Source organism: Rhyacophila brunnea, unplaced genomic scaffold (assembly GCF_057557595.1).
Source record: "Rhyacophila brunnea isolate RB1 unplaced genomic scaffold, BYU_Rbru_1.0 scaffold_4, whole genome shotgun sequence".
In the NCBI taxonomy this organism is placed as follows: domain Eukaryota; kingdom Metazoa; phylum Arthropoda; class Insecta; order Trichoptera; family Rhyacophilidae; genus Rhyacophila; species Rhyacophila brunnea.
Window position 1 is genome coordinate 15,683,655 of NW_028233068.1, and position 20,521 is coordinate 15,704,175.

At 35.3% G+C, this 20,521-nt stretch overlaps 1 protein-coding gene across 1 annotated transcript; it reads left to right on the forward strand.

Moving 5' to 3' along the window:
* The first annotated feature begins 558 nt into the window (after nt 1–558).
* LOC147066963 (uncharacterized) lies at nt 559–6,117 on the forward strand. The gene is made up of 2 exons (XM_085954437.1): nt 559–731; nt 1,180–6,117. Exon 2 carries the CDS (start codon nt 1,195–1,197, stop codon nt 4,819–4,821), a length of 3,627 nt encoding a protein of 1,208 aa, XP_085810563.1. The 5' UTR covers nt 559–731; nt 1,180–1,194; the 3' UTR covers nt 4,822–6,117.
* Nucleotides 6,118–20,521: the final 14,404 nt, after the last annotated feature.

Here is a 20,521-nt window from a genome sequence, read left to right on the forward strand (position 1 = left end):
ACGTATAACGCCCAAAATACTATAATTTCGAAAATTCGGAAAAAATATTGGCAATGGATAAAAAAATAGCGCTAGAGCTGTTCGGGAGAACTAAAATACTTATCGTCCGTAGTCATTTGGCGGGCGCGGCGCGGCGGCGTCTTGCGAAACTCAAACGTATAACCGTGTGTATTATGCCCCAAAAAACACACTGTCTACAAACAATTTACACACGGTTATACGTTTGAGTTTCGCAAGACGCCACCGCGCCGCCCCCGCGCGACCACTACGTTCTTGCACTTAACTTTTGAATTGTCTAAAAAATCCAAACGTTAATTTCTTTGCCTGCGAATTTTTATCTAAAAAATCAGCGACATTAATCACTTTCCATTTGAATTTTTGTCTAAAAAAGAGAGACCTTAATTACTTTCCGCGTATTTTTTTGAGCATGCAAAAAGGTTTTGGTCATTCAACGCATACTAAATTTTTTGCCGAAATACTATAATTTATTATTTTGGAGGCTCTGTACTATTATTACACTTTGAAAATATGGGCTATGGCAACACTGTATCAAAAGTATATTAGTCTATTAGTCTATGACTGTATCAAAAGTATATTAGTCTATGACTGTATCCATGAAATTAATATAATTTAGAATCCGTGGTTGTATATTGTTATCTACGGTGTCTTTGTCGTCAATTAATTTTTGTTTGCGAATATTGCTATTCTATAATATTTGATCACTCTGTTAGGTAAGTTTTATTATGTATATTTTATTCTTTTCTTTACCAATAAACTAGCATTTCCATAATCATTTCCGCTGTTAAACCAGCCGGCAAACACCTTTTTTTTTATATACAACGTATAGTTGCGCTGCACAAAACCTGAGGAATTTTTCAAGTAATGTACTACGTTTACTCCTTCTAACTCGTTTTGGTATTTTCTAAAACATAACAAAAAATAAATGCCTTTTTATATTCATTATCCCCCAAACAATAATTCATCAGCAGACATTGCACAATATATTTTTTTCTTACCCAATATTGACCATCGATTAGTCATCATGAAGTTTCAGAAGCAATTTAATTTAAATATTTTACATAGTTTCCATTGAGGTCTGTCTGCATTTACCTGTACTGTGATGCATATATTATTTCAAAAATGTATATTTGAATCAACCAATCATTTTTATTCCAACAGATTCCCTACTTCAAAATGATTGATGAAAAACTGACCGGCTCGTCGATGGGAGAGAGGCGAAAAGCGTTTAATAGTTTAGTATCTGCCGGAACCGCTGAAGAGTTATCTCCAGAAAATGTTTCCAAGCTGACAACAAAAAGTCAAGCTGAACAGATTTACATGGCAGTCCTCGCCGATCGATTCAAGAACTCGCAGGTCGTATGGCAAATCCTCAAATCGGGTAACGAAATGACAACAAAGAAAGTCTTAAAGTACAAGTGGTTCTTTGAGAGAAAGACAGAGTTCATGAATACCGAATACGTGTTCGGTGAAATCTTTCCGAACACTTCCTATCGCGTCCGATCGAAGATAATCTCTCGCCTCGGCATCTTCCTCAAAGACGAAAGCATGGCTGAAGAATTCTACAAGAAAACGTGTGATGTTTACGGCAGGGAAACGGCTGAGAAGATCTTGCCTGCGTGTTCTCTAACCTTCATTAAGGACATATTATTGACCATACCCGATTATGGAATTCAATGTCAACCTTTAATAAAGATCTACAAGAGAGATCCTAAACTCGTGGTCGAATATATCGATAAGTATTATGCTATGAACCGAGAAATATTTTTCCCGCTTTCGAGGAAGTACACTTCTATCGATTATGAAGCCTTTTGGTTTATATTGGTGCAAGATTCTCCTGAGGAATTTATTCGGATCTATACGCTGTATGGTACAAAATTTTCTGTAAAGTTTGGCTACCGGAACAGCGTTTCATTACTCAAATGCAACCTGAAAGCCATCATGGAAAATAAATTCATCCGTATCCTCAACACTGAGGCCATCCTAGATGTGGTGAAGGGTGAAAATTTAGACAAGGTGCTTATGACGATGATGGAGCCCAAAAAAGAGGACTTCAACTACTATCAAATTATGCAGTTTCTGGCACGCATGAAGCCAAAATATCAACTTTATTATATCATTAAGATGTACGCAGCGGCTTATAAAGGAGCTTCCTTTTTGGACACGGATAAATTTCTTGACATGAACATGGCGGAGCACCTGAATCCTGAGGATCGCATCCCGTGGGCGGAGAAGAAAATTGCAAATGTTAAAGCCGCTGACCATTTCAAGGAGGACTATTATTTGAAGTATCTCCCCTGCGCCAAAGCTATTCCTCGTTACACAGACTTGTGCTATAGTGTGTCTACGGTTCCTCAGAGGTTATCCCTGCTCGAGAAAATGGTGCTCTGCTGCAAAATAAATAATGACCATGCGGCTTTATTGAATCTGTTGAAGTATGTTGCCAAGAGGCATAGAAATGATGCAGTAGATTTGCGCCAAAGTTTTATGAACCAGGTTTACTCATCTTTCAAATTGCATATACTTTCCGCAGAGCATTGGGAAGTCATCAACGAAATGTTGCAAATAATGTACTTCAACAATGAAATAGAGAAAAATTATCTGCAACACTTCTTGCGCAGCATATTGACAGAATCTCTCCGATACCGTCTCGACAATAAGATGGAGATTGAATCTGTGGTTGACGTCATGATGAAATATAAATTAAATACTCTTAATTTGCTGTCTGACAACATTGAATACGAGCGCAAGATCATGGATGTGTTTTTCGAACGTTACAGAATTCTGATTGAAGGAAAACCTTTTGACCATGTCCTCGAGGCAAATGTCATAATTTTGTTAGAATCGTACCGCTCATGGAATTCCAAGCATAAAGGTAACAGACAATCGGTCACTGAATGTTCTTGGTTGATGGAAGTTTTGAATAAGTGGATGAATGAAACAACCCAAGATAAAAAATCACGCAGTTCAATCATACACACACTGCAAGAAGATCTCGATACTCGGAAAATATTTGCAGATGAAATATTCAAGGCCAGCAGCTCCGATAAGTTTACTGACAATCTTTTCAAACATGATGCTGCAGTTTTATTGAATAACATCGATATACTTGTCCAACGCACAGTGAAACCTTATTCCCTCCATAGTTATGTGCGATTGTTTCATCAAATCCGAGCTTACATGCAGAAACCGATGGGGGATTTGTTAGAGAGTAAAATTAAAGAGTTGGAAAGTAAACCTGAACGCAACAAAGATAAAGCGGCAGTCGTCATGGCGTTAGCTTTTCTATTGGATATTAAAGATTTTGAAAAATTAATTGACGGATACATGCCGAAAAAAACCAAAATTGACTTGTCACAAGCCAATATTTCACCAGATGATATTGGCGAATATGAAACGACAGAAGTCATCTGCGGTATGTTAAAGTATGTCAATCCACCGATATCATTAAATTTCTTGTCCCGTTTGGCCAAAGATGATTACCTCAAATTCATACTGCCGTCGGTCCTCTCCATTCCATATAAGAAGTCTTCGAATGAAAGTATCCAGTTCGTAAAGGATCTCGCCAAACAACCGGTATCCGCCAAGAAGCACGCTGTCCGACTGGCTTACTTCATTTACCCGAAAGAATGTCTTCTAGACTTCTACAAAACCATGTGGCAAGGAGAGAAAAACAGCTCCATGAGGCAAGTCATCTTCAAATGGACATTTAAGTTCATGCTAGCTGAACCCGATCTCACAAAATATAAAGAAATATGGCAAATTTTGAAGTCCTTCTTCGCTGTCTTGGAAGAAAAAGACAAAGATATCTTCGAGTACCTCGTTAAGATTGATGATATTCGACCCGAAATCGTGGACGACTACTGCCAGGTGTCATGGAATACTTTAAAAATGCTGAAAGCGGCAAAACTGGACATGTCACTAGAATTCGCCAGGCTCACCAGCAATTTGGAATCTGTCATCCATCTGCTGAGTGACGATTTTTGCGAGACCATAATACAAGAGTACCTCGGTTCGGTCCACAATGACGAAGATAGCTCATCGTATCTTCTAAAGTTCTTCGTGTGCTGCCTGGTCAAAGTCCGTAGTATCGAAGCACAAGAAAAGCACATTGCCAGCATGCGCAAGGTCTTTGAAAAGTACATCACGGATAATTGGAACATCAAGAAAGACGGAGTGTTTGTTTACAGGAAAAGTTTAAAACTTTTCATCAGTGAATGCTGCACCCAAGCGAGAGGGAATCACGATATAAACCCAGTTAACCTCCTCGTTGGCGTCGGTGATATGTTGAAATCTATCTTGCCGTATGAAGCGGCTTTCGATTCAAACGTATTAATTGAATTATCCATCATCTATAAGAAGCTGTCGGACCATCCTGGTTTTGTAGACATATGTTTGAATACCTTTGATGACAGCGCCCTTGCCCGTGAGTATGCGTCTCAACTGGGCATTAATATAACAGCGTATATGAAATCTCTGTTTGAGAAATACGGACCTAATACTTCCAGAGTTTTCACCCAATGTTTCCAGGAGTTTAGCGACATCTACTTCAGCCACCGCGGTGACGACCTGGAATTGTTGATGATACCATTCATTGAGAGCATATTGGCAAAAGAAAAATCTGTTGAGAATTTGATTTTCGCAATCGATCTTCTGCCCAGTATTATTAACACGGACAACATCAACATTGATCGTTACAATGCAATCTTGAAGATTGTCATTGACAAGGGAGACGATATTGTAAAAATGATCTTGAATTCCAAGTATGAAATGTCCTCAGTCGAATTGTTCGGCCAAAAGTAACAATACTCGCCGATGCACTTAATAAATCTTATATTAAATTAGGGGTCACAGAATATTAACATACAGCTATAAAAATGTTCTTTCTTTTAACTCATTTAGTGCTAACACCGCGACTGGCCCGTTTACGGTAGTATGCCATTAGATCTAATTAACAAGATATTTAAATTTAAAAAGTAATTAACTGGTCAGCATTCAATGTATTAATCATAGAATGGTAGTTTTCACAATAAATTGTGAATGCATTTATTTCAGTAATATATTATTATGCATATTAATGAATATAAGATAATATGTTGGTTTGTTCGTAAATACTTGCACTACTAACTGTACTTACTATCAATAAAAAATATGTAAGTGGTTACATTTTCAAACAAACTGCAAATTAATTGATAGTGAGATATTGGCAAACTTTTTTAACTATAATAATTACAAGAATACATACTAGAATTTTGATTGTCCTGATATGTAATAAATTATTTGAATTTTTAATCATTTGTGATACCTACCGAAGAAAATTATCTATTAAAGTCGCTTGGAGTTGCTCTATGGTTTTCAATTATGTGATGCCTTTTGTGATTTTTTTTTTCGACCATGTCCGATCCTAATAAGATCACATGGGACTACTAAACTCGGGATATATTTTGTCGGTAAAATTTTTTTTAATCGAACCTCTTAGCCGAGACTGTGATAATTACATAATACCTAACTATGAAGGCGATATGAGGGAAACATTTGTTTTTTTTTTAATAATAATATTTAAAATTAGTTTAGTAACCAGTGCTTTACTCTGATAATAAAATAATATGACATGCTTTACATTGTTGTGAGATTTTAAAATTGTATTTTCGATGAGATTTTTTTCATATTCTATATACATAAGTATTAATTACACAAAGAATGTATTTACTATTTTTACTATATATACATAAGATGGCTACATTAATATTGCATGAAATAATACATTATTCTGCAACTAACCTTTGCACTAGAATTAAGAAAAAAATTATGAAAGGCTTTTACTTGACACAGTATAATATTACACATGGGTGTGGACTGCCTTATACATTAATTCATAGATTAAGCATTGTTTTTGACAAACAGATAATTAATTGTTGGGCCTGATTTCAAAAGATGATACATAACTATTTTTTATATTATGTTGTTTCCGGTTGTTGACAATTTATGGAACATTTTCGTTAAACTAATATAATAACGTCATTTTCCTATTGTTTCACAGAATGTTGTAGTTGTCTACTCAAATATTTTTATTAATAAAATATATTTTATTTTGCAATATGTTTGTGTTTCATTTATTGACATCCTCGAGCAGTATGATTTAATGAGGTTTTACCTTTAACTGGCAACACTACAAACGGATACGATAACTGATGGAAAAACCATCCTGTTTCAGTTGGTCGCTTCAGTATTGGATTTACACATCAGTTTAACAGACAGCTCGACCGAAATGGAGACTAATTGTTTAATAGCACCTTAACCGTACTCTATACTAATTTGTACTATCATTTTGGACGCGTACTATGTATGATATAAAAAAGATGTAGCACGCTTAAAATACTATAATTTTACGTACATTTTAAATACATACTAGATTTCATTTCTACATTTTAAAAAATACACCAGTGGGTCATACTTATCGACCTCTAAAGTGATAAATATTATCAAACTTAGGTTAGGTTCTTATCAAAGAATTAGTAGTAAGCCAGCAAGAGAGGTGCTGTTAAAATATTGCACTTATTGCAACAATTGCAACTTATTGTAATTGTTACAATAAGTGCCAATACTTTGATATAAACCTACCGTAAGTTTGATAATATTTATCAATTACCATAGACCCACAGGCGGTAAAAAAAGTATTACTTTTGTGATGAATAAAAAATGTATACATTTTAAACCAAAGGCAATGAATGCGTAATATAATTTTGATAAAATACCTACTATAATTTTTGGGACCGCATACCTACTTAACATGACCATTTATTTTTTCCTCATAGCAGGACATTACTAATTTTTAGGTATCTACCTAATAGTATGTGTATTCAAGAAAACACATATTTCGTCATAGTTTTTATTTATTAATGAAAAGAACAGGAATTTACATATGAAAATAGATAATTTACTTATGTGGTCTTATATTTTTCTGAAGAACAAAGTATATTTGGTTTTGATTTCAAATAGGAATGAAATTCTTAGCAGGACTTACGAGCTCAATTCAGGTAATTAACATTGCTAAGTGCAATTAATTGTGAACTGCAACTTGCAACTGTGTTTTTTCTTTAATAAGAGAAAAGACCCTTTTTACCGGTGCCTTTCTAACGATTTTTTGATTTTTCGCGCTTTTTTTTGAAACTATTGCCGTGGGTTGCTTTCTTTCTGAAAATGAGAAGATTTCGGCAGGTATCCTGAATCTGTGTTTCGGGACAACGGGATAGCTTCCTAAAAACGGGATGTACGGACCTACAAACTTATCTGAAGAATGGGATGGGGGAGCCACTGTCGAAAACTGCCCAATCAAGACTCGTAACTGGACAAAATCTGAAATTCGAATGAAATTTTCAAAATGGCGTCCTATGGTAGTTAGTAGTTTCATTTTTGGCCATTCTCCAAATAAGTTTGTAGGCCTTATCTATGGTGTCAATCATATACGTACATAGATTGTAGACAAGTAGTATATTAGGGCCGTATGTATGAGATTCCCAAATTCTTTATAAGCTATTTAACCGATTTTCCATCGAATAGCTTATAACACTGTTTGCGACGTAAGCGATCTGACGTCACGCGCCATTAAAAATAGCTGCCTCAGCTGTCACTTTCAAATGTCATTCTAATTTTGCATTCATTGCAACAAATGTTTGGTTGAGGCCCTTGTTCGTTTTGTAGATTCTGTAAAACATTTGCGAACTTTAAAAACAGTCCCTAGTCGTGCTGTTTACAAAATACATATAATTTTGATCCCTAGTCTATAATCTAGATAGTAGCTAATTGATAAAATGCCTCGTACCTATTTTGCTTGCAATATTTCTCATGGAGACATAAGATGGACTTACGTAAGATTACGATAAAATATCTCCGCTAAACCACCGCAAGAATATGTACCTACTGCTGTATCTGGCATTAAAATATACAATTGGAAACATTCTGCGTTCTTCAAAATATTATGGTATAGATAAATCATTCTACAGTGGCACCATAAGCGATTCGCGCGTGTATTGAATTGCTCGCGACAATGCCTTTTTCAATGATAGCAAACAATACCACTACAACTGCAAGCCGCATTTGCATGGGTACGGTGCCACTGTAAAACGATTTACCTATACCTACCTACCTAGTTAATTATTGTAAAATAACTGTAATAAACAAGGCACAACTCTCAAATACACTGGAAACATCAATAGTGTCATACGGTGATTGGTATAAATGATCATATTATACAGAGATCATTACATAGTATTGTCTAAATCATTTGCATTTTCTGTCATTTATGTTTCCAGGAGTTTAGCGACATCTACTTCAGCCACCGCGGTGACGACCTGGAATTGATGATACCATTCATTGAGAGCATATTGGCAAAAGAAAAATCTGTTGAGAATTTGATTTTCGCGATCGATCTTCTGCCCAGTGTTATTAACACAGACAACATCAAAATTGATCGTTACAATGCAATCTTGAAGATTGTCATTGACAAGGGAGATGATATTGTGAAAATGATTTTGAATTCCAAGTATGAAATGTCCTCAGTCGAATTGTTCGGCCAAAAGTAACGATACTCGCCGATGCACTTAATAACTAAATGCCTCATATTAAATTAGGGATTAGGTACAGAATATTAACATCTCTCTTCTCTTCTTGGTCGTGCACTCATGGCTGAGGATCGTGACCACATTTAAATTTCGCCATCCTTTGAGCGTCCAAGACTTTCCATCCTTCTCGATCTTCCGCTTCTCTCAGAGCAGAATGGATGGTGCCCCCAGTCAGCTCTTTCACTTGGTCGCTCAATCGCGCAGACGCTCTTACTTCCTCTGCTTCGACTTCCCTGGAGGCTACCCAAAACTACCAGTCTCTCCAGGTTGTCCGGTCTGCGCCTGACAATATGTCCAAAAAACTGCAGAATTCTTCTCAGACATATCGTCGAGAGCCGTTCCTTTATCTTCAGTCTCTGGATGATTGACTGGTTCGTCCTGTGCTCCGTCCAAGAAATGCGAAGCATTCGGTGCCAACACCACATCTCAAAAGTATCAATTGCCTTCCGTTCTCTTGCCTTCAGGGTCCACGACTCGACTCCGTATAGAAATATCGAGAACACTAATGTTTGTACAAGCATCATTTTTGTGGCAATCGAAATTCCCCGATCCTTCCATATAGTGGTAAGGTGTTGATACCGCCTAAACCATGGCATCCTCAGAGGATCCAAGGCCATGAGGCCTGAATCATCATTGGGCTGATTCATGCAAACATGAACAGATCGACTGCGAGGCAAATTTCTAGCCCGTAAGCTTAGATGTATGAAAATTTATAGTCACCCTTTTGCAAGTTCTACAAAATTTAATGAAATCATTGTATGTAAAATCCTGCATTTTCTTTATACCTACATTAATTCTAGAAGCAAGCAAAGTAAAACCTAGCGTAATTATAAATTTTATAATTATTCAATTTTAAACATACAAGCAAGCTGTAATTTAGTGCAGTAATGTTAATCCCAGCAAATGCAGTCCCTTTCAAAGCATGTACCTGGAAAAGGTCTGGTTGAATATTTCTGTGGTTAGCAAAAATTCTCAGAAATATGACACCCAATGTACCTACCAGCCAGGTACATAGGGTGTAAAGGCTGTCCTTTTGTCATTTTCAGTAGAAGTAATTTAATTCTTGCCAGAGTTGACCTGCTCTCCAAAAAGGTTGATTCATTCGGTTTTTGGTCTCTGCGGACGTCGGCTGTGGCGCCGCGCTCCCGGCGTCACCGCCATTTTAATTTTTTTTTTTTTTTTTTTTTAAATATTTTTGAATATTTCCTACGCTGTAGTACTTTGTACCTAACTGTATTCCGAACAATAAAACGCCCTGTTTTCGCCTATAATTCCGGGTTGTCAATCAACATAAGCATGTCCCCGAAAGAAGCCAGCAGACGATATCACCGTGACCTGACCTTCATCATCACGGGGGGTCCAGCGCTCTTACCTACCCCCCCCCCCCTTTCGGAGGTGACATTTGGCGCCCAACGTGGGGCATACGCCTTCTGATCGTGATCGTCTGCGATTAGGAGGTAGGCGGATATTTTTTCGCCCGAATCCAAGCCCTGAGAAGCGATTGATTGGCAACCGGAAGAGAGAGCGGCGTGTGGAATTGTGTGAAATAGTACAGCGTCCAGAGGCTTGACCTCTGGTGGCGCTCAACTTGCAAGCAAGCAGAATCATCAAGCCTTCAAGATGCCGCCTGTCATGGATCCGCCGCAGTTGGGAAACTATCGCCGGCCGACTCATCGCGCATTATCAGTAATCATGCACGAGGATGCTGCCGAATAACAGCACGCCAGACCAGTTGCAAAACCAAGGACTCTCGATGTTTCCCCGACCAGCTGCATCATCAGTCGACCTTGGCCCACGGACGGATACGTCGAGGAAGTTCCTGGCTCCAACTGTCTGCGCGCCTTGGAATCAGCCCTGGCCCAGACATGCAACACCAAAGTGCGTAGTCGACGCCACCGGCGCGTCATCTACCACACTTCGGAAGAGTCAAGCAGCCTTCTTCAGCAGAGAAAAGCAGCCTCCAGCAGCAAAGCGAGCAGCCTAGCAGCATCCTCAACCAGCCGTAGCATAGCGTCATAGGTTAGGTAGTTTCAAATAGTGTTTGTGTTTGAACGTGGTGTAAAGTCAGTTTAAATATACAACATTTTAGCGTCAGTTTATACCTAGTAACCTAAGCCTGTGTAAAAAAAAAGCTTTAGCCTGTGTGTCAATTACTTGTTAGCATAGTTTTTTTTTTCATGTAAAATTGCCTGTCAGTGTGTGTAACTGGAGGCATGGCAAGTAATCAAAAAGTGGTCGCGTGGTATGCATCTAGGTGAAGTGTCGTTCGATCTTCGGACCGGCGTGAAGAGAGGTTGGGCGCGACGCCCTCCTCTCTCAGCATCCTTATGTTAGGTCCGGAAAACTGTGGAACCACTGACCGCGAGGCGTCAAAGTGCTGTATTACCAGTTTGACCGGCCACCGACGGTTCGGAGGGGCTTCGATCCTTTAACGCAGGAGATGCAACCACCCACATATCAAGCGGCCGCCTTGTCCAGTTACACACGCTAAAAACTTTGTATCGTGGTCGATCTTAATCAGCCCAATTACGGTTCAGGGCCTTTCCCAGAGAGGTCGCTTGATACCGCCTAAACCATGGCATCCTCAGAGGATCCAAGGCCATGAGGCCTGAATCAGTGTGTCATCGCATTTTTTGCAATCTGTGTGCGCCTTCTTATTTCCGCTTCGCATCCGCCCTTTCCACTGATGGTCGATCCAAGATATACAAACTCGTCGACTGTTTCGAGGTTTTGGAGTGTATTTGGTATTGGTAGAGGTTGGCTCGATCAACAACCATTAATTTGGTCTTATTCATATTAATAAGGAGGCCGTATTTGCGACTCTCTTCCTCTACCCGGTTGTAGCAGCTCTGTGAGTTCTCTTTCATCAGCAATATTAACATTCACCTATAAAAATGTTCTTTCTCTTAATCTAATTAATAATAGAATGGTTGTTTTCACAATACAGTATGTCCTTGACTTATGCGATTTTTTAAAAATGCTTTTTTTGCTGCAGTTTGTTTCTCTGCACTTGTGTTTACAAGGAATATTATGTTATATAATAATAATTATGGATCATGTAAAAAAATTAGTAGTAAATGAGGAATATTAATAGAAGAAATGGAAATATTGGTTATATGGATGGAAGATGTGCAGCAACAACGAATTCCAGTAAGCCTTATACAGGATAAAGCCTCGAGTCGTTTTGAAGACTACAATAAACTACACAACATCAAAGTAACAGGTGAGGCCACCGAGCTATGCAGATACAGAGGAAGCTATGAATTTTATCAAGGGTCTAGCAGACATCAATTGAGGATTACCTGCCACCACAACAAATTTTTTAATGTTGACGAACTGGGCTTATAGGAAAAAATTCCAGATCAGTGATATTATAATAATTCCCAACTAGAAACATCTATGCCAGGTTTCACTGTGTCTGAAGATAGGCTAACCCTTTTACTTGGTGGGAATGCTGCTGGGGATTGAAAAGACAAACCACTTCATCAATCAATAATGTGTTCTTAAATGTATCTTTGTAGATCCATTTTATTTTCACTTATCCTTTGAAACTAGTGCATATTATTTAAAAAAAAAATGCATGATTTTAAGTTTTATTCAACTTAGCGATTTTTCGACTTACACGAAAATCTTCGGAACGAATTAATCACATAAGTCGAGGACTTTCTGTAAATAAAATTGTGAATGCATTTATTTTAGTAATATATTATGCATATTAGTAAATATAAGATATTATGTTAATTTGTTCGTAAATACTTGCACTACTGAACGGTCAATAAAAAATATGCAAGTGGTTACATTTTCAAACAAACTGCATATATTGATAGTGAGATATTGGCAACTAGAAATTTAATTGTCCTGATAATAAATTATTTGAATTTTTAATCATTTGTGATACTTACCCAAGAAAATTATTTATTAAAATCCCTTGGATTTGCTTGGAGTTGTCGTATGGTGGAGTTTTTTCTGTATGGTTTTCAATTATGTGATGCCTTTTGTGATTAATGGCTATTAAGCTCGGGATATATTTTGTGTCAGTAACATTTTTTTTAATTGAACCTCTTAAACGAGACTGTGATAATTACATAATACCTAACTATGAAGGCGAAATGAGGGAAACATTTGTTTTTTTTAATAATAATATTAACCCTATGTTTACGGGCTCTTTTAATTAATTTTTTAATTAACATGTTAATTTGCATTTGAAAAGCAATTAGCAAAAACACAATTTTGTGCGGCCCGTAAGCATTGGGTTAAAAATACTTTTAGTAACCAGTGCTTTACTCTGATACAATAATATGATGTGCTTTAAATTGATGTGAGATTTTAAAATTGTATTTTTAATGAATTTTTTTCATATTGTATATACATAAGTATTACTTATACAAAGAATTTATTTGCTATTTTTACTATATTATATATACACATAAGATGGCTACATTAATATTTAAAAAATAGATGAAAACTGTAATCCGGATTAAAGTAACAATCTGCTTGAAATAATGCATTATTCTGCAACTAAGCTTTACACTGGAGTTAAGAATAAAAATTATGAAATGCTTTTACTTGACACAGCATAATATTATTACCATGGTCCCCACAAGGGCTGGCTGGGGGGCTGACAGGGCTCTAGCCTAGGGGCCCGGGCTCAAGGGTGGTCCGGCGTGACGAGTCGACCAGATAAATATCTTAAATTTGCTCTAATAGTAAAAAAGTCAGACTGCCTTTAACCATAGCGATAGGTAGGGTGGGGGGGCAAGATCCTGGCCTGGGGGCCCGCTTCAAGATGTGGGGGCCATGATTATTACACATGGCTGAGGACTGCGTTATACATTAATTCATAGATTAAGCATTGTTTTTGACGAACAGTTAATTAATTGTTGGGCCTGATTTCAAAACCCATCAAAGTAGTAATATAATAATATACAGCTTGTTTTTGTATGTTTAAAGTTTTTCTCTTACAACTAGATGGTACCTACATAACTATTTTTTATACGTTGTTTCCGGTTGTTGACAGTTTATGGAACATTTTCGTTAAACTAATATATTAACGTCCTGTGGGTCTATTCTATACTTATCGAACACTAAATTGATAAATAGTATCAAACTTAGGGTAGGTTTGTATCAAAATATTAGCACTTATTGTAACAATTACACGAAGCCGGTTTTTATTGTTGCAATAAGTGCGATATTTTAACAGCAGCAAGATAGGTGCTGTTAAAATATAGCACTTATTGCTACAATAAAAACCGGCTTCGTGTAATTGTTACAATAAGTGCTAATATTTTGATACAAACCTACCCTAAGTTTGATAATATTTTTCACTTTATCACTTTAGCGGTCGATAAGCATAGAATAGACCCACTGTTCCTATTGTTTCACAGAATGTTGTAGTTGGCTATTCGAATATTTTTATTAATAAAATATATTTTATTTTGCAATATGTTTGTGTTTCATTTATTTACAGTTGAGCAGTACAATTTAATGAGGTTTGATTTTATTTTGCTGCATCGTGGAAATTCCCATATACGCAAAAATCTTACTGACCTATTATCAAGTTTGACTGCATACTAATGCGAATTTAGTTAAAAGCCAAAAAAATGGAAGTCGAAGTGGAGGTTTGTATTAACAGATTTTTGTTTTCACGAGAAACGGATGTCAGCCACTTGCTCAACCTATTAGGTACATACTCTAACTCATACACAAATTGAAAAACAATATGAGTGTATTTGCCAGACCCAATATTCGAACCTGGGACCCACGGCGCTTAAAACGTGCGGCCATCGTGGGAGTCAAAGTACTTACCCCAAATTGAGAAAATTAAAACAAAAATTATTTAATTATTCCGTGAAAAAAATCATTCGACGAATTAGTTGTGTTAGAATTGTTTTCTCCACTTCATCAATAAACAATTCCGTGTCCAAGCGCTCTATTATCACAACACGTCCGGATTTCATTTCATAGAAACAGCCGCATGGATTCCGAGCGGGATCTATTTTTTGGCGGTTGATTAGCAGATTGCTGTTCCATGCAGACAAGTTTAGTGTGAACGAATATGTAGATGCAAGAAATTGGCACCATGAATATCAGACCACATGGTTTGCATTTGCTGTGTCTGAACCGAGCTTTATGGTGAATCGATGTTATAATCATTATCATAAAATATAATAATGTTACAATCATAAAAGATATTTTTATACCGAATCAGAATACAAAATTTAGCGGTTCTGTAATAATTCACAGATATAATTGTAATAAAGGTGAACTTATAATATATTGTGGCCCGGACACTTGTAATTTAAGTGCCTTTCTTATATTATTTATTCTGCTTACTGTAACAATTAACCGCCTCAATACATAAATATGATAAACTACCCTCGAAAGCAGCCTTATGTATCGAATAGATGCGCTAAGATGGACTAAATAAAACTGATACAGTTATATTTAATAAAAGTGGAATCGGTACGATAAAATTTGCATTCAATTAAAAAAAAAAAAATTAACAATTTTTTTGTATCATGAAATGGGGTGACAAAAAGTACAGGTAAATCAAATTATTAGAGAAGAAAACAAACCAAAAAATATTTTTATAGCAAAAGAAATAAAACAAAAAAAAAACAACAATAGGTAGTTGAAGATACTGCATACAAATTAAAAGAATTTTAGAAACAAAATACATAGCACATCACTAAAAATGTCTACATCTCTAGGGAGTGCATTGAAACCAATGACGTATTAAATGGACAACTCATTTCATATCGGCGAGCACGAGAAATAGTGCACGAAACTTATTCACAGATGTATAGGTGGACATCACGTGATCATATGACGTTGCATTTCCATTATACGATATCAAGCTTCGAGAATTTAGAGTAATATAGCCTTTATTGTAACGGCGTATTAATGTCATCGCGTTAGAATTCTCGGGTTACTTACGTCTTCCGGAGATTCAGCGAAACGCTTCCAGGCATTCAGCGAAACGATTCCAGACGCAAACTGGGAATTCTGCCCTTAATTAATAACTTTAAATATTTTTGTAACTCGTTATTTTTATTATTATTCTTTTTGTTGTGTGTATAATAAATACATGCCTTTTATCAATTAATAACACAGTTTCGAAGTATGAATACAGAAGAAAGTAGGTACCTATGATAATAATACAAGAGAACGGAGGTAGATAAATATAACAAAAAAAAATAGTCAAACACAATTAAATTTTTATTGAACGCCATTTATTCGAGATAAAAACAAGTTATAAAAATATATTATTATTGTATGTTTGACGTATGTATCTTCGTACATTTATTTTCAAACAGGCGATACCAGTTTCATCATTACGACATTTTCAACTGAAAGTTGATCCGTGGAAAATGTTATAACAACGATACCCGTATATTATCAAATCATGGTAATGATAACAATGGTATTGTTAATTTAATTATTATGACATAAACAATGAAAACAAAAAATATCAAGAAACAAGTTATAAAAAATACACGATAAGCAGACCAAACGTTGCTTAGGGGCGCCACATTATGAGGGGCGGCAAATTATGGAAGAAATACGAATATTACGTAGTTTTGAGAAAAGTTGTTTGTCTAAACAAAATATTCTTTGCTACGGCGCTAACAAACCATACAGTGTACAAATAAATATCAACGAATATGTAATTAGATTTTCACGTTTTGATCATATTGCTTTGCTTAAGATGTTTGAGATTAAACAATAACATATTATGATGGTTATTGAATTGCAATATAATAATTTGGTATAATTTGAAGCGGCGTTTAATAAGAATATTTTGAAACTGAAAATTGATCCGTTGAAAATGTTTTAATGACAAAACCAGTATCAGTTTATTGGAGAAAATATTATTTCAGCATGAAAATGATAACAATTCTATTACTATTTATTTAAATATTATAGAATCACAACAAGAAATGACAATAAAATCAAGAATGAAGTTATAAAAAATACACGATTAACGTTATATTATAGGTGCATGTTTTAATAATTCAGAGAGCAAGCAAACAGAGAAAACAACAGAAAGTAAATAGAAATATTCATAAAAAGTAAATGGAGCACATGATATGAGATTATTATCTTTTGTTAATCGACGAAGTCCATTCCTTGTCGTGATGAAATGTTTTCTATCAAAATGATCAGAACATATTACACATTCATCCGATGGTGTCCAACATGGATCGCATCTTAATACTCTAAGTATATATGTCCAATGTAATCGCCTTTCTGCTTTGCGAGGAACTCTAAAATTTAATGAGAGATAATAATGACAATAAAACCGCTAAATCCATTGACATAATACTACTATTCTCCCTTCTTCATTATTTCACTTTTTAATTTGTAGCGATTCAATTATAAAAATATATACTTCACAATACATTTATCGATTTCGCGACAAAAAGTATTTTAAATTAAACAAACGATGTCAAAAAATATTTTTAATTACATATAATAAATTGAAAATAATATTACCTGTCCGTTCATGCAAATCAATTAGCTGAAGTACGGTGCAAACAGTACTACCATATTTGAAAAATTGAACGAATATATACCTTACTGTCATTACAATACGGACCAAATTTATAAATCACCATTTGTGCGTTGAGCCCTTATAGGAACGGAGAAATCATCGCTGCCTGCGTAAAAATGTTCGGCCATTTCTGTCAAATTGTTCTGTCATTGAATTGCATCGATATTTTGTATGGGCAGACCCAGCGGTGTCGCCAGACCGCTTGCAAGCGGAATGTTCATTTGAGCGAAGGATACCGATATTAAAATATGAATTTCGCCATCCGGCAGACCCGACACAAAGTGAGTGTCATTTTATTTTCCACATGATTCGTCCATATAAATGTCATTAATTGAAACAGATATTATGGCCTGAGGTTGATGGTTCGGCCGACTAATGTTCTAGCGGAGTGCTAAGGGGTGACACTGAGATCAATATGGTTTTATATTTTATTTAGATGGCACAGTATATTATGAGACTATGGTTCGGTCACTGAGATATCCCGAGTTCTGTGACTAGCTCAACATGTTGGTAGAACCCAGGATTCATAAAATTAAATAATAAATGAAAAGTCTTTCTTTGTTGAGCATGTGGCTATATATTTTCAACGGTTATTTTTACAAAAGGAACTTATGTTAAACAGTACACAAATTTATTCTTATTGTTAGTTTCCTAAGGATAATTATATCCTATATTTATATTATAATTAATTATTATAGTTGCTGACATGCGTTTAATGGGTAAGTTTTATGTGCGGGAATTCGTGAGCTTAATTAGCACGTCTTTCTACGATTACGTCTTTTGTCTACTGATTTTAATGGCCGCACAGTGTTCCAATTTTTTTCTATGCTGTTTATAGTACGAAGGCGTAAAAATTATAGTATTTCTAAAAAATATATAGTACAGGAACATTTTTCGTCTTGAATCATTTAAAATTATAGTATTTTGGTATATTTCGCGTAAAATTATAGTATTTTACATTTTTCGCGGAATTAAAATTATAGCATTGTACTATAATTATAGTACGGTTGGCATCACTGTGGCAGCACGATAATCCCGTGAGTAAAGTTATGCAAAAGAAATCTCATGCTATCTCTCTTCCTCGCGTGATGCAACTTTTACATCCATCTCCTTCATACTCATTAAAAAATCCTATAGAAACTTACAAGCTATTACTGTTACAATGTTCTACGTACAAAATTATTTAGAATGTTAATGATATAAAACTTAATATTATACTTAAAGCTATTGGTTTGAATGTTTACATCTAGGTACATATATTATTATAATTAGTATTCTAAATCAAACATTTACTTTTTTATCCAGATAGCCAAGTGATACGTCATAAGTCTTTCCTGTTAACTTAACTTAACGTTAAATTAACTAAGTGGCCAAGAGCTTCACTTTCAGGCTTACAAAACTTTATTCCGGCTTCCCATTGAAGACGGGAAGTCCAGAAGCATGTCATCACCTAGTGCTCTATGGTGAGCATCAGCAGAGGCTGATACTCTGGGAGGTAATACAATGTACCTACAAGATTCTAGATTCGAGAATGAAACTAATATTAGCTATATTATTTTCCGAAATATCTATTCAGTGTATGAGTTAATGTTACATATCGTCAAAAAACACAACTTTTCAGGAGAGGCAAATAACAACTTTATTCTCTCAGTTTTTAATTTAGAAACAAATTTTCTTCTATGAAATATCCATTTAGTATAGTTACACATATTTTCATGAAAAATATGTTATGTTTCTTCAATTTATCGCACTATACTTTCGATCGATCAGTCATATTGTCGGAGATACGAGAATGCGTTGCAACTTTACTGTGAATATTACTGCAGCAAACACGTATCTTGACTTACGAGAAAGAGCTTCAGTACAATCATCTGTCGAAGTTTGGAGTTTAGTATTCTGCATACTTACAAACACTTAACTCAAGATACGAGTTTATAATATTTATAAAAGTCTTTTATTGTGACAAGAGTTTTTGTTATTGCTTAAATATATTATTATGTTGTAAAGCATGTTTTGAGATACGTGTTAGTGGAATATGTGTGTATTCAAATTCTGAATTCATTACATCAAACAACTCAAAACTGACAAAAATTGAGATACGTGTTTGTAGAAAATTAGCGACGATATTTATTATAATCATATCATGTGAAAAGCTGAAGGGTCAGTTTTTTCAATTACCTATTGGGTACCTACATATTTGTTTAAAGTTTTGTTCAACCCAATTGTTTTGAATTAGCCATGGACGGCTCGGCTCTACCTTTGTGGTAATAAGGATGGTTCCCAATAGAATTTTAGCCAAACAGACGATGTTCGCTGATACCTACATTAAACCGTATCTATTGTTTAAGCAGAAACCAGTGTTTGAAAAAAATTAACAATACCTATAGTTGCTAAGACAGCGAAGTCTACATTAGTGAATCTTGGAGAACCATTGTGATTTGTGCGAAATTTTCTTTCTGGAAAAAAAAACAAATAAATTAATGTAATCCGTCCAATCCAAATTAATTAAGTGGGTAGGACAGGTAATCATTTTTCATTAGAAGAATGAAAAGAGATTTTTTTTATATTTCATTACGAGGTGGTTTTCGTTTTTTTCTTTTTTTTTTTTGTATTTACGGCGATTTCAAACATGTAGATAGGGACACACCAAACAGGGGCGTTGTAGTGTGCAGGATCTGGACGGCAGGATTTAGAGAGCGACAAAGTACCCGGAAAACGCATTTTTAATATCTAATAAATACTTATTATTAAACATATTATATTATTAAATTAAATAATATAAACTGAAATATATCTAGGGTGGCACTTGCTAAAGGTAGTGGTGCGCTTAGTGACGTAGAAGCCCTACGCAATAACTGATGTTGAGGCCCCATATGATAAAACACGAACAACCCAATTTTAATTTTGCCCTAAATAAATCCATGCGTTCAAACTTTTTTTTTTATTTTGTATAAATTATACAAGATACATATTATATTTACCTTACACAAAATCTTTAATATAACTATATATCGATGGCTTCATGTCAATATCCCGTAAGTAACTTTTTACAAATTGTGCAGGAAGCTAAAAAAACTAAATATTTAATATCCCGTATCTGACAGTTAATAGTTCACACATGTTGTAACTACATAGCATGCCAATAACCCGTAATATAAAAAGTAGTAAAGTAAAGTTCATAACGCCTAATATAATGATGACATCCAATAAAATGTGACATAATTATGTAAACAAAAACATCCAAATTTGTTATATTATTACTTACTATTTTATCTTTCAAATAATTCGAAAGTAACATTTTGAAGCTGAATTCAACACACGTCATGCA

Excerpts from the sequence above, each read along its gene's own strand:
- LOC147066963 (XM_085954437.1), top strand. The coding sequence starts at position 1,195 with ATGATTGATGAAAAACTGACCGGCTCGTCGATGGGAGAGAGGCGAAAA.